Genomic DNA, 15453 nt, shown 5'->3' with positions numbered 1-15453 from the left:
TTGTCGTTCACATTCTGTTAGCATATTCAAGAGACTGCCCACAGTTCATACCTACTGAATGAGACAGGTCTCAAGCTGCAGGAGGAGGCGTGCTCTTAGCCAGGCTTGTGGCCTTAGGGAGCACATAGAGGTCACATCAAGGATGATGAGACAGCTGTGCGTGTGGCACTGGCCTCAGCTCTCTTGAAACACAGAGCCGCAGGGTGCTGAGGCTGGATGTCTTCTGGGTCTTACGGCCTTTGGCTTAAGACTTCATCCTGCTTAGTTTCGGGAAGCTGAGAACCCAGTTGCCACTCTATCCGCACACTCAGGGCATGGCATCCTCTGACCCTTACACTTTAGCACACCCATTCTTTGAGAACCAAAGAAGAGAATAACCCTAGTTCCCAAAGTTCCAATGCACCTTAAAAAAAAAAAAAAAAAACACTGGTTGCTTTGTTTTTTATAGATAATACCCAGGCTGCTAGAGAATTCAGAAAGCCGTGCCTCAGATTGTCACACCAGCCTCTCCAGTAGGTTCTGAGTCCCCTCATCCTTTCCCTAGTCTAATTCTGCCCTTCTTTGACTTTACAGATGAAGACATGCACCTGTGGTGTCCCTCACTAGAGGAGGTCACAAAGGTATTTCACAGTTTAGGAGCCCCCAACTCTGACCTCTGCTCACTGGAGCCCTTACAGCTCAGTGGCAGGTGAGTACTTCCCCTTCCGCTCTATATCTCTGTCTCAGTTCCTGTCTGCCTCCCCTCGAGACAGACCCCCCCCCACTCCCCATCCCTGCCCCCAACTCTGGGCTGTGTGCTCTAGTCCTTGTTTTTTGCTTTTGGCTAACACTCTTATCACTTAAGCCACACCTTTCATTTCCTGATTCCTGATTTTTGGGGGTTTGGGGGGGAAGTTTATTTTTGCTAGTTAATTGCAGATAAGAGTCTTTTGGGCCAAGAGCTGGTGGCTCACACCTGTAATCCTAGTTACTCAGGAGGCTGAGATCTGAGAATTATGGTTCAAAGCCAGCCCGGGCAGAAAAGTCCATGAAACTCTTATCTCCAATGAACTACTCAGAAAAAGCTGGAAACAGTGCTGTGATTCAAGTGGTAGCCTTGAACAAAAGACGCTTAGGGACAGCAACTGGGCCATGAGTTCAAGTCCCAGGAACAAGAAAAAAAAAAGTCTTTTGAATTTATCTGTCCCAGCCAGCTTCAAACTTTGATCCTCAGATTTCAGCCTCCTGAGTAGCTAGGATTAGATGCATGAGTCACTGGTACCCAGCATGCTTTCCCTCTTTTGTTTAGCTGTTAATGGATTCTGGCTTTAGCCTACAAGTGGGAAGCCCCTTGCGGCAATGCCCACATGTCTGCCTTTGAGTACAAGTACCATTCCATGAGTGGTAAATGGCAGGGACATAGAGAGAGCAGGGTGGTTGAACTCTTCTGCTTCATCTAATGCCTATCTGCTTACTGAGTAAGCCTTTGCTGCCCCCTCCTTCCTGGTGGAATCTAGATTTTTCACCAAGTTAATACCTCCCAGCACATGTTCCAATCTCTTTGTCTGTTGTTTGCCCAGTTACCTAATAGCAACTCCCGGACACAAGGCACAATTTTATGCATAAAAAATTTTATAATGCTTAATGTTGTTTCCAAAGTGTCTTCTTTGTGACTGAGCTTGGTATGATGGTGTTAACTTACATATGCATGGTCCCTGGCCTCTAGAGACATAGTCATACAATACATAAATAACTGGTGACTTGATCTAGGTTTGAAAGGTGTCATATATTCTTATTCTTCAGAGAATAGCACATGTCAGGTTTTCTGAGACTTCTTTGAAAAGGCTCTCTTCCACCCCCATGCATCTGGCTGACATCCCTTCACCCAAGGAGGTATTAGGACCCTTTTCCCTTGGTAGCTGGCTGCTGGATGTTCCTCTGCAGGGGAAGCTGGAGCTTTCTTAAGAACCTGTTCCACGACTACATTTAGTAATTGTCTGCCAAGCCAAACCACACTCAGCTATGCTATAAATACTCCCATGCATGCGCCAGCCTGCCACACTTCTACCCCTTTTCCTGCTGGAGCTCAGCATTCCACTTCTAGTTCACCAAGCCACTTGCTGCTTCCTATACCTCAACCTCGGATGAGAGGAAGAAATGTGAATCACATTTAGAATACCAAGGGGAATGGCCTGCTGGAAGGGATCAGATGAGCCATGGTGACTGATAAGCATATTAGCACACCTGGAAAGTAGGAGATAATCACGGGGACTTTTTCCCACCCAGTGATAGCCCCTCCTTGAAGAGCTACTTTCCTATCTCACCTTTCCTGGTACTTTCAAGAATTGCTCCTTCCTGCCCTTCCTCCATGCTTCAGAACAAACCTTTAGTCTCCAGAGTAGGAGAGGCATTAACATTGTGGCCCTTTAAATGTGTCACTCAGCCTGCGCTCAGACTTCAGTTTTCACCAGGTGTCTTGAAGCCCTCACTGAGAGGGCAGAACCATGCTGTCCTTAGGACAGGGCCAAGGGAGCTGCCAGTGCTACATGGTCTCATTCCTAGACATGCACTTTTGACCTCCTAACTCTTGTACTTGGGCTCCAGGACTTTGCCTGGCTGTTGCCAGTGTTCCTGCAGCTCCTAAGGCAGGAAATGAAGGGCTGAGACGTCTCTGCACATAACCCCAGGATCTGTCTCTAGTTGTTGTGAGAAAGATAGTCTTTTCCTATTTTATTCCTCATGCCAAATTTCTATCCCCATCTCATCTGAAACACGTTGGAACAAGAACAGAAAATAGGAGCCAGAGTATTAGCATTCTCAAAGGGACTTCCTCAGGTGCCCTGGTCTTTCCTAGGAATTCAGAAAACGTCCTTAAGGTAGGGCTGTGACTACCCCTTCAAAGCTACTTCCTGATTACAAAGCTGTTCATTTTTCATCACTGTGAAAAATACCTAAAAAAGCAACTTACAGGTAGAAGAATTTATTTTGGCTCACAATCTAGTCCACCTTTATTTGGCTCCATTATCTTCAGACTTGAGCAAGGCAGAAACATTATGGAGGAAACATCATGGAGGCATGGTAGAGGAAAGTCATTTACCTTGTGGTAACCAGGAACCAGTCAGACAAAGATCAGAAGAGGTCACAGCCATGGTATACCCTTCAAAGATACCCCAATGAGTTCCTTCCTCCAATCAAGCACCACCTCCTAGAAACCCAGTCAGCTATGAATGTAATGGATTAACCTATTGATGAAATTAATGCCCTCATGATCCAATCACCATTGATATCATATGACCAACCATGTGAGCATTTTGTGGGGATCCTTTGTATCCAAACTGTAACAAAAGCTCATCTGAAGAGCCTGCCCAGACATTCAGCCTGGCTCTTCAAGACCAGCAGCACAATGCTGTTGCCTGGTGCTAGTAGTTTACTTAGTTCTCAGAAAGGGCAACCCTGGGCAAAGTCAAAATAGAAATAAATGACAGCACATTGAAAGGACACCCTGTCCAGTATTTAGATAGTTGGAAACTACCTTTCTACAACAGTGTGGCTTAGTTCCCTCCAGATAAAATTCATTCTTGCCCCCTTCTGTTGGCTCAGCATCTAATACTCTTCACTGAAGGATAGCGCAGCTTTAGTTTGGTGTTGGAGTAGAGAATCGGAGGGCCCCCTGCTTATTAACAGATGTCTGGCAATTACAGTGGCAGCAGTGCTCATACACTTACAATCTTCCCTCTGAGAATGTGGCAGCACTGTGCAGATAGTGATTTATTATGGTCTCTCACCCTCAGAACAAATACAGAACCCTAGGTAGAGGTTAGTGATATTTATCTTATACTTTATTATTGTAGTCCATGTGACACTCAAACTCTAGGTACTAGATGCTGGCCGCAGAATGAGGGCTCTAAGCCACAGTTCAGGCAGGGGACTGAGGAGACAAATGAGGCTGCTTTGACCATGGGACCATCTGCTCACTCAACCTTCATGTCAAGCATGGCAGTGGGGATTGATAGACCCCAAATCTTCAGCTCTGTGTTGTTTGTGGAAGCAGAGGTACAGTCCTGGGGCCAGCTGATACTATAACTAGAGTAGCAGCTAAAGGACTATGCTTAATGATAGAGAACTTGCTTAGCATGCATGAGGCTCTGTATTCCATCCTTAGTACTGTCAAATAACAATAGTAATAATAATTACACTTGGGATATCAATCATGCTAGAAGCTAATGGTTCATATCTATAATCCAAGCTACTCAAGAGGTTGAGATTTGAGGCTTATTGTTCAAAACTAGCCTGGGCAGGAAAGTCCATGAGACTCTTATCTCCAATTAATCACTAAAAGCCAGAAGTGGAACTGTGGATCAAGTGGTAGCGCCCTAGTCTTAGCTCCCCAGGCCTGAGTTCAAGCCCAAGGATCAGCACACACACACAAATGTCAGTCACAGATGCCAAGAATTTGTCTGGCCAACAGCTCTGAAAGGCAAAGAACAGAAGAAGACCCCCATCACATTGCTGTCCCCTAGGAGAAGGTCTGGGAAGGGTTCGTTGCTCCACTGTGAGCCACTCTACTTGGGAAGGCTGGCTGTGTTGTTGTCACATTTCCCTTCCTCAACTCCAAGAAGACGTGTTACCAGCTCACACTTTCTTGCTCCTCCTCTAAGCTTTGGCAGAAGCAAATAGTCTGAAAGACTGTTTCTCTAAAGCCGCCAGAATCTGCCCCACCCTTTGAGAAATTTTGAAAACATGCCCACCCATGCTTGTGTCCCAGTGCCTGCTCACAGGCTGGTACAGCCAGAACAACTCCTCACACATACCGGGGCAGGTCCAGTATGCACCCAAATGTGCAAGTACCAGCCTCTGGCCCTAATAAATGCTAAAATTGAGAAGAAAGGCTGAATCTAGCCTCATCTACCCTACCTCTAGCTTTGGTTTGTTAACACCAACTTCCCAGGCATCCAGGACACAGCTCTCCTTCCCCTCTGAGAACCAACAGGGACAAGAAGTGAGGAAGGGTGAAGGTGGCGGCACTCCGTGTGTCCGGCGTTGCTGCAAGTGGCTTGACGCGGGCCTGCTTGGGGGCAACACGCAGAGAACTTTGGTCTCACACCAGAAAAAAAAATAAAAGAACCGGTGGTGGCTGCGCCAGTAGGAGATGAGGAAAGAACCTGTTCTGGTGTGTCCACCTTTACGAAGCCGAGCATACACACCACCCGAAGATCTCCAAAGTTGTCTGCAATCACATCTTAAAGAAGTTTTGGGTTCATCTCTTCCTAGTGATTGGCAAGACATCTCCGTGGAAGATGGACATATGAAGTTCAGTCTCTTGGCACACTTGGCCCATGACTTGGGCCATGCAGTACCCAACTCCAAGCTTTACCAAATGTGTAAAGTCAGAGATATTCTTGATTTCTATAAGGTCCCTGTTAAAGATATCTCTTAAGTTTGATGAACTTACTGTCAGTAATTTGCCTCCTAATTTGAAAATCACCTGGGGTTATTGAGCAATTCAGAAAACGGACACACTGAATATAATTTTGTTCTGAGCAAGTAGATTGCTTATTGGACCTTTTGATACTTTGTGTTTTATTTTATTTATTTATTTTTTTTTTGGTCAGTCGTGGGGCCTTGAACTCTGGGCCTGGGTGCTGTCCCTCAGCTCTTCAGCTCAAGGCGAGCACTCTACCACTTAAGCTACAGCGCCACTTCCGGTTTTCTGGTGGTTTATTGGAGATAGGAGTCTCACGGTCTCTCCTTCCCGGGCTGGCTTTGAACCTCAGATCTCAGCCTCCTGAGTAGCTAGAATTACAGGCGTGAGCCACCAGCGCCCGACATACTTTGTGTTTTATAAAACAACTTTCTGTAGAAGATTAATATCTCTGTCTTGTTCTCTCTTCTCATCATGAATCAACAAATAGGCTTTTTTCCTGTTTTTCTCATTTGCTGAAGCTGTTTTTTAAATACAGTTGAGTCATTAATAATTTATGGAAATTTTTCTTCAGAGGACATTGTAACTTGGGTTTAGGATAGTAGGCTATTACAAATTCAGATGTTGTCTTTACCCTTTCTAGGTATAACCTAATAGTTCATGAAAATGCCCTCATTAGGGCTCTAAGATCTAAGATGGAAATAGTATACATTACAATATATATACAAATGAGGACATTTGTATTAGATTAAATAATTAAAATAAATATAAAGGTGTGCTGTATATTTTAGAAGGTTGTTTTGTCACTGTGGACTGTTTGAATAGACTAAAAAATGCTGGACATTCATGATTAATTGCTTAGAATTAAAGTAAATTTCTTAAAAAAAAAAAAAAAAGAAGTGAGGAAGTACAGAGACTTCTCCCCGAGCTTCAGGACCAATACTCTGCTCTGTTCTGCTCATGGCCAGGTGACTACACCATCTTCTTTCTTCTTAACATTGTCTTCCTTGGCATTCCCAGGTACCAAGAAGTCAATGAGACAGACAGACAGCAAAAGGGCTTTGTCAGAAACTCACTTAACTGACTTGAAGTCAGCAATGTACATTTGGCCAGAAAGAATCATTTCGGGGGGTGACCTGGCTAGCCCGTGGGAAGGGTGGTGTGACTGCTGCCTACTGCTGACCTTACTATAACCGTCTCAGTACCCTGTGTGCAGCTCTGATCTTTCCAAGAGGGATTACTTCACTCCCTCAGCTAGATCTGTCCCTTCCCTGGGGCAAACAAGCAAGACAGGCCTATCCATAGACAACTTGTTATATCCAATGCATCACCTTTAGAAAGGGTTTTCAACATAGTTTTTATTCTGATGTTTTTGCCTTCCTTGAAACTTTAGAAACTAGGCCCATGTAAGTCCCTCATAATGCTTTTTTTTTTTTTTCTGTCAGTCATGGGGCCTGAACTCTGGGCCTGGGCTCTGCCCCTCAGCTCTTCAGCTTAAGGGTAGCTCTCTACCACTTGAGCCACGGTGCCACTTCTGTCTTTTTTTGCTTATGTAGTGCAGAGGAATCGAACCCAGGGCTTTGTGAATGCAAGGCAAGCACTCTACGACTAAGCCACCTTCCCAGTCCCCCTCATAATGCTTTGGGGTAATTGAAGGGATGCTTTTTCTGGTTTCTGTGTCTCAGAAAACTAAAGCTGGAGATCTCACCTGAGTGGCAGGCCCTGGGAGCCAGCTTCTCAGTAGTCTTCTACTCACTAGCATTTATGTTCTTGTCTAGTCTCCTCCCTGCCAAGTCAGGCTGGCTTGTGTGACCCATGAATCATCACGGGTGATGGTATATCACCTGAGGTCAGGTTAGGAAAGACTATGTTCTGTCTTTGGCCCTCCACTAGTTTTACTCCCGTTCCCTCTGGTCTTCCCCAATCTTGTCCTGTTCTCTCTTCTCCTTGGCTAGCTTTGGGGGACCCAGCTGCCACACTGAGGAGCCTGTGGAGGGCCCCACGTGACAATTCACTGGGGCCTGCCATTCTATGGCCACATGAACAAGTTTAGAGCTTGGTTCCCCAGCTGGATCAAGGTTAAGATAGTTGCAGCTCCACCCAACGTTCTGAGGAATGACCCTGAGCCACAACCATTCAGCTGAGCTTCCCTTGGATTCTTGGTTCTCAGAAACGGTGTGAGATAATAACTGTGTTCTTAATAAGTCTGTGGGGTTGGGGGGGAGGGTGATTGGTTATGGCCCAGTAAATGACCAGCACACATGGCAATGCTGACCTTGGAGAAGTGGGTCCTCTGGCATCATCTGCTCCTGAGCACACGTCGGCCACTGGCTGTGCCTTGCTGTCTCCTTGTGCTCAGTTCTGTGCATTCCCTTATCATCTGTGCTGTGGGTGTTTTTGTCTTACCTCAGAATGCTTGAAAACAAAATCAGCCTGAGTTGTCAGGAGCAGGAGGACTCCCCACAAGAAGTGGTCTTGGACATCAGCCTGAGTTACATCTACAAGGTGAGTCAAGCCTTACCTGCCTCACCCCAAAGCACTCAGGTACAATCCAGACATAGTCAGCAGTGTGACTCCCCTGTCACACACAGCCAGCGAGCTCAGCAGCACCATTGCAGACACCATACAGGCTGCTAGTACAATGTACTAGCTGCACAATGTACAGGCTGCACAATGTATTCACCCCACGGGGGTTTCAAGTCCAGCCATGCTGGGTTTGCTCTGTGCCTACCCAGCACAGCCTAAGGGGCTCACAGGACAAGCCCTTTCCTGTCTGTCATCTTCCAGGGAACCAGTTCCACAGTCCCCTCTTCCCCACCACATGCCTCACACCCCTAGTTCTCTTTCCTTCCAGTTCCTGACGCTGTGTGTCCTAATGCGGCCAAGCAGCTATACCGACCAGAGCCTCCTGCAGCTGATAGAGCTGCTGTGCCGTGCAGGCCTGGATGTGGAGCTGCGACTGCTGCCCAAGACGGACCTCCAGCAGCTCCTGCTCTTACTTCTGGAAAGCATCTGTGAATGGCCAGGGAAGGTACCATGGCCCAAGCCAACCCTCAGCCACTGGAAACCACAGCACCCCCTAGAGCACCCTGAGTGAGGCCAGCACTGCTTGCAGGTCATCAGGATGTCCTTGATCTCTGGGATTCTCCTCTCCCCACCCCCTTCTTTATGTGGGCTGAGTCACAGCAGGTCCTGTGGCTTCTTCCTGTAGCCCACCAGTGTCCCCTGTCCCCACAGCTCCAGCCACTGTGCAATGCCCTCAGCTGGGTGTCCAACCATCACCATAACCTGCTGGCCCTTGTGCAGTTCTTCCCGAATGTGACCTCTCGAGGCAGGTGGGTGCTTCATCCTTCCTGCCTTCTGCCCTAGCAGGCATTCCTAAGGAGTCCTGTAGGAATCATTTTCTTCCCAACAAACCTCAGAGGAAGAACTAAAAATACAGTTCCCTAATGAATTCTTTACAAATGAAAAAGCCTAATTTTCTTAACATGGTCTTATTAGCAAAACACTGCCTTGTGCAATTATCTTCTGCCTGCAGAGCCCCGCCTGCCTTTCTTTGGGCTTCCTCTCCAACCTTTGGCTGGCTTCTTCTTTGTCATTCAGACTGCAGCTGATCACTCCCTTGCTCCTCCCTTAGCCCTCTCCAGCTCTCAATTCACTGGTCTGTTTATTTTCTGCACATTTATCTCTGCCAGAAGTTATCTTAAGGTTTGTTTTCCTGTTTCTAGCTGCCTCTGGAGTCACTGGCTTCACCAAGGCTGGTGCCTGGTCCAGGTTCTTCCGCAGGCTGTTGGTGCTTTGTAAATTCTTTGGAATGATGAAGGAGGTGAACAAAATGAACTTTGTTCAGAAGCTAAGACCTATTTGCTGGACTTGACTTTTCCTTCTGTCTTGGCCCTGCCCTGAGCAGATGCCTGCCCTTTCTCACCTCTGCCTCTCTATACTGTCCATCCCTATGCTTAGACAGAAGACTCTACACTTGGCATTCCTGCCCTCCCATGGGCCCTTCTTCCCTCCTGGGAACCGCTCTCATGTGCAGATATGGGGCTCAGGGTCGCTACACACTTGTGCTGCACAGCAAATGCTCTGTTCCTGATGGGCATGCCCAGCCCAGCTTCAGGCTCTGTTATGAGTCTGGCCCTGAAAGGGAAGGTTTTGCTCTGCATTTCATAAAACTAGGCTTCTGGAAACTCTTGTCTGAGGTATCTAGGTGCTCCAGTGGATACTGTCTTCTCCAAATGGCCCCTGGCCGGGCCATTCTGTTGGTCTTTCCTCTCCCCCCTCGCGCATCCACTCAGTGGCCTAATCCCAGCTTGATTGTCCTCCTGTATCCATGCCATTATTCCTTCCAGACCAAATCCTGTGCTTTCTGCCTTCAGAAAATCCTCAGTTCTTATTTAAAATTTCTCTCCATGACAGTGGTGCCACGTCTGCATCACTTTTGTCACCTTCCTGCTTTCATTTCCCTATCTATCCTAGAGGGAGCAAGGCAATCTATCTCTTCCTCTTCCTCAAAAGTCTGAAGAGACAGACCTAAGATTTTCTGTCCAGTACCTGAATAGCAAGTAGTGCTCTCCAAGGTCCATGTATCCAGTTCAGTTTTCCATTTACTCCACATAGGCCTTGTTATTTGTTGTGGCTTTTCACAGATGCATGCACAAGCACACTCCCACCCCTCCCCACAAGAGATAAGCCTTATTCCTTTTCATAGCTGTATAATATTCTATGGTATATGTAAAAACAGTCCCCTAATACTGGTCATTCACTCCATGGGTAGGAGCTTTGGGTACTTGTGTAGCTATTTCTTTTTTTTTTTTTTTTGGGTCCGGATGTGGGGCCTGAACTCTGGGCCTGGGCGTTGTCCCTCAGCTCTTCAGCTCAAGGCTAGCGCTCTACCACTTGAGCCACAGCGCCACTCCGGCTTTTTTCTTTTTGCTTATGTGGTGCTGAGGAATCGAACCCAGGGCCTCAGGCATGCAAGGCAAGCGCTCTACCACTGAGCCATCTTCCCAGCCCCTTGTGTAGCTATTTCTAAAGGACAAAAATATTCATTCCTTGAAAGGAAATTGTCATCCTAAAGTATGCACATATAAAGCATTGTCTCCAAAAAGCAAAAGTGGATCAAGTATTATTACCAGTGGTTATGAAAATACCTATTTCTGCACATTCTCATTAAGACTGTTGTCAGACTAGTGAATGGAAAGTCTTATCCTGTTTCTGTTTCATTTCTCTGATTGCCAGTGAAATGGGGTGGTTTTTTTTTCATGTTTATTGAACTTTTGTATTTCTTTTACTACAGATTATCTTCTAGTATTCCTTATCTTTTTTTTTTTTTTTTTTTTTCGGTTGTGGGCCTGAACTCTGGGCCTGAGCACTGTCCCTCAGCTCTTCAGCTTAAGGCCAGCACTCCACCACTTGAGCCACAGTGCCACTTTCAGCTTTTTCTGCTTATGTGGTGCTGAGGAATTGAACCCAGGGCCTCATGCATGCAAGGCAAGCACTCTACGACTGAGCCACCTTCCCTGCCCAATAAAGCAATATCTTTTTTTTTTTTTGGTCAGTTGTGGGGCCTGAACTCTGGGCCTGGGCACTGTCCCTGAGCTCAAGGCAAGTGCTCTACCAGTTGAGCCAAAGCGGCATTTATCTTACCTATTTTTCTACTAGGAAATTTATCTTCTTATTAACTCTATCGATTTATGTGTTATTTATATATGCTGCAAACACTGTTTTCTCCTAAACTTGTAAATTGTTATTATTGCTGTCATGCTCCTCCTCCTTCTCCTCTTGCTCTTTCTCTTCTTCTCTTTCTTTTTTGAGACAAGGTCACATTAGATAGCCCACAGGCTGGCATCAAACTTGGAATCTTCCTACCTCTGCCTCCTGAGTACTGAGATTATAGGCAAGCACATCCATACCTAGCCTGTACATTATTCTTCTTAAGTCTGTCCCTGGGCTCTTCAGCTCAAGGTGAGCACTCTACCACTTGAGCCACAGTGCCACTGATGGGTTTCTGGTGGTGAATTGGAGATGAATCTCAGACTTTCCTGCCTGGGCTGGTTTTGCACCAAGATCCTCAGATCTCAGCCTCCTTGAGTAGCTAGGATTAAGACGTGAGCCACCAGCACGGGGTTAGTAGGTCCCCTTTGTTTTCTGTAAGATTGTGAAGCCTAAGATTTACTGTGTTATCCTTATTTCCTTATCCCCCTCCCCCCTCCATCCCTATTTGGTTGTCAGGCAGGTTTTGGTTTATCCTGTCATCTCCAAGTTTTATAGGCCACAATTCCCTGACTGGCTGCTTTTCTGTTACTAACTCCTATCAGTGCTAGAGATTGAGCCCATGGCCTCTCAAATGCTAAGGGAAAATGCTTTAACGTTGAGCTACACTCTCAATTCCTCAATGATCTGCAAATTTGTAGGAGATTGTCATAAATAGTAGAGTTGAATCTTTCACTAGGAAGGTCTTCCCTACCCTAAGAATACAAAAAAAAAAGTTTTTGTTGTTTGTTTTTAATGTACTTAGAGAATTTTGGTCCTGTCAGGTCTTTTTATTATTAGTAGTATAGTTATGGGGCTTGAACTCAGGCCTGAGCGCTGTCCCTGAGCTCTTTTTGCTCAATGCTAGCACTCTACCACTTTGAGCCACAGAGCCACTTCCCATTTTCTGGTGATTAAGAGTCTCATGGACTTTGCTGCCCAGCTGGCTTTGAACTGCAATCCTCAGATCTCAGCATCACAAGCCCACCAGTGCCCAGCCCTGTTGTTGCAAGGTGAATTATTCCAGAAGCCACATTTTGGAATTTGGAATATTGAAGTCTTTATTATACAACACTAGCAGTCTGCACACTACCGGTTGTTACAAAGGCCTGCAGTACCCAAATATATATAACACAGCTAGGAAACAGGCCAGTGTAAGGTATAAGTAGGTAGGTTTCATTAGGTAGCTGAGGAAGAGAACACCACACAGTACTCAGGTAGGCAAATAAGTTTATTTACAGAACTGCTACACCCAACCTGCAGGATGGAGAGGCATGGCTGAAAAGTGGAGACCTACCCCCAGACCAGGACTTATGTAGGCCAGGGACAGGAAGAGGTGTGGCCAGATGGGGGAAAGGTGTGGCCACATTGGATCTGGACGTGACCTCAGGGCCTGAGACCCTCCTAAGGTCAGATAGGAGGCATGACCAGAGGCAGCCCAGGACTGTCACCTAGCTGGAGGGGGAGGTGACTGCTTCCAGGTGTGCCAGTTACCTAGGTAACACAGATACTGGGCAGAAACCTAGCTAAGGGGTAGAGAGGTGTCTGCTCAGGGCCTGCATGGCTCAGGGCAGACATTATAGCCAGAGAAGGAAGAAAGAACAAAAACAATACCAACAAACGAATTCAGCTCCCTGATGCCTGGAAACGAGAGATCAGACACAACCCAATCACAGAAACACACGTGGCCTGGAGTAATGGCACCTGTGCTAGTTTGGGCCTAAATAGGGTCAGCGCAGGGAGGGAGGGGGAGGTCCACAGAAAATTCCCAGTCCCAGTCACTGTACTGACCAGTTCAGTAACCTATCAGCCAGGTGCCCACCCCTGCCGCCAGGGATCTGGGCAAGCCCATCACTTGGAAGCCCGGGGGGGGGGGGTTCCTTCCCCCTGCATGAAGACAAAATGCCAGACCCTACCATCTGCCATGTGGCCAATATGGCTCTGGCCATACCTGACCACCTTACTCTACTCTCAGGTCTTAACCCTATATGGAGTCTACTTTTCTTAGGTATGAGACAAGAATCTAAGCTGATTTTATTTCTACCACCAAGACTCAGTAGACAACATACCAATTGTTGATATTAATAATCCACCCTTTCCCTATTGTAGATTTGAAGCTACTTTTGTGGTACTTCAAATTTATGACTTTGCTCATTTATCTGCTAAGCATGGTAAACTGTGATTTGGGGAAACAGTCTCTTTCTTAGGTTCTCTTTGTGGTTCCACAGCTTGTGATTAGTACCCCTTAAATGCTAAGGAGAGAATGAAGTAGAACATTTTTTGACTGGCTTTGAAGCAGCCACCTACCTGAACAGGGTAATAATGCCTTGAGCCAAGAGCTTTGCTAGGGAAGAGGGCTCCTCATAGGATGTTATTTACTTACTTAGATATTTTATTTTAGCTCAGTGATGATGGCACATGCCTGTAATCCAGGGACTTAGGAGGCTCAGGCAAAAAGAATGCAAGTTCCAGGCTCATTTGGACTACATAGTGATATTCTACCTTCTTGGGGGGAAAAAAAAGGGAGAAAGAGATGTAGTTTTACTTTTTCTTTCTAATGAATAAAGCATTTACACGCTGACTAGGAATGTGGCTCAGTGGTAGAGTGCTTTCCTAGCCTGCGTGAAGCCCTGGGTTTGAGTCCTCAGTACCACAAAAGCAGAAAAAGCCAGAAATGGTGCTCTGGTTCAAGTGGTAGAGTGCTAGCCTTGAGCAAAAGAAGCTCAGTGCCCAGGCTCTGATTTCAAGCCACAGGACTCACCAAAAAAAAAAAAAAGTATTTATGGGCTGTAAAATTCAAGGAGTGAATAGATATCAAAAACCCATGTGGGGGGCTGGGAAGGTGGCTCAGTGGTAGAGCGCTTGCCTTGCATGCCTGAGGCCCTGGGTTCGATTCCTCAGCACCACATAAGCAAAAAGAAAAAAGCCGGAAGTGGCGCTGTGGCTCAAATGGTAGAGTGCTAGCCTTGAGCTGAAGAGCTGAGGGACAGCACCCAGGCCCAGAGTTCAGGCCCCACGACCGGACCCAAAAAAACAAAACAAAACAAAACAAAAACCATGTGGGCTGGGAATGTGGCTCAGTGGTAGAGTGCAAGCCTTGAGCAAAAAGGATTTCAGAGACAGACCCAGACCCTGAGTTCAAACCCCAGGACTGGCCAAAAAAAAAAAAAACCTCCTCACCTTTATGGCTGGCCATGTGGCCTGTTGCCAGTTTTTGTGCATATATGTATGTGCATGCATGGGTTCCCTGCCAGTTCTTTTCACTTCAAGGTATGTTTGGCAGTCCTTCCAAATTGGGTCATAAAGAGCTTCTAATTCTTTTTACAGCTTTGCCATATTCTCTGTAGATCTTAGCGATGCCCCCCCCCACCTTGCTGGTGGCTGTCCCATTGGGCTCAGAGCCCAAACTGTCCCCAGGAAGAAGGGCGGGTTGTTGTGCCAGAGGCTGTCACACTTTTGGTCTACTTGACTTGTTAAGCACAAAGCAAGAACTCCTACTGATGGCATATTTGTGAAATGTGCCCCCATTGCCTGCCTTGTTGATGGAGCCTTCGTGGCAGGGAAAAGCAGTTGGGGGGAGGGGGGGCTGCAGTCTGAACTGCAGAGTTGAGCCGAAGCACAAAAAAGGAAAGGGGGCCAATGGTGGAGGAAGCCCTTGGGGAGTACCATATTAGAAGGGTGACTCCACTCTGATGGCCCCAGGAAGCTGCCATTTGAGCTTCTGAGCAGTCTCTAGTGCATTCCCATGCACTCAGTACAAACCCCTGCAGCCACACACAGGAGCACCCATCAAGAGGTTAGGGACATTGAGGCCTGCTCTTGCTCCTCAGAAAACCCAGCCGGGCACCGGTGGCTCATACCTTTAACCCTAGCTACCCAGGAGGCTGAGATCTAAGGATCCTGGTTCAAAACCAGCCCAGGCAAGAAAGTCCATGAGACTCTTATCTCCAATTAACCACCAGAAAACCGGAAGTGGTGCTGTGGTTCAAGTGGTAGAGTGCTAGCTTTGAGCTGAAGAGCTGAGGGACTGTGCCCAGGCTGAGAGTTCAAGACCCATGACTGACAAGAAAGAAAGAAAGAAAGAAAGAAAGAAAGCCCACCTCCTTTGCCAACCACAACTGTTTAATAAATATCCTGTGTACAATGCCACAAATGGCTTTTCAAGTAAAAGGAAAGCTGAAGCCAGCTTTAAGGGCTAGGCTGGGGGCATGACATAAATGGTAGAATGCCTGCCTAGCAAGCAGAAGGCCCTAAATTCAATCCCCACTACTGCCAAAAGAAAAAGAAATCAGACTGCC

The 15453-nt window shown here is 46.7% G+C and overlaps 1 protein-coding gene across 1 annotated transcript in view; it reads left to right on the top strand.

The window, feature by feature from the left end:
* The window catches only part of Fam178b (family with sequence similarity 178, member B), a 91270-nt gene that overhangs the window by 40501 nt on the left and 35316 nt on the right, over window positions 1-15453 (top strand). Inside the window, exons 8-11 of the mRNA XM_013019729.1 lie at window positions 574-688; window positions 7813-7906; window positions 8256-8432; window positions 8639-8736. Of these exons, the coding sequence (XP_012875183.1) occupies window positions 574-688; window positions 7813-7906; window positions 8256-8432; window positions 8639-8736 (484 nt within the window). The remainder of the gene's footprint in view (window positions 1-573; window positions 689-7812; window positions 7907-8255; window positions 8433-8638; window positions 8737-15453) is intronic.

This window comes from Dipodomys ordii, unplaced genomic scaffold, assembly GCF_000151885.1.
Source record: "Dipodomys ordii isolate 6190 unplaced genomic scaffold, Dord_2.0 Scaffold47, whole genome shotgun sequence".
Lineage (NCBI taxonomy): Eukaryota > Metazoa > Chordata > Mammalia > Rodentia > Heteromyidae > Dipodomys > Dipodomys ordii.
The sequence above is the reverse complement of the archived record's forward strand: the minus strand, read 5'-3'. Positions and strand labels throughout refer to the sequence as shown.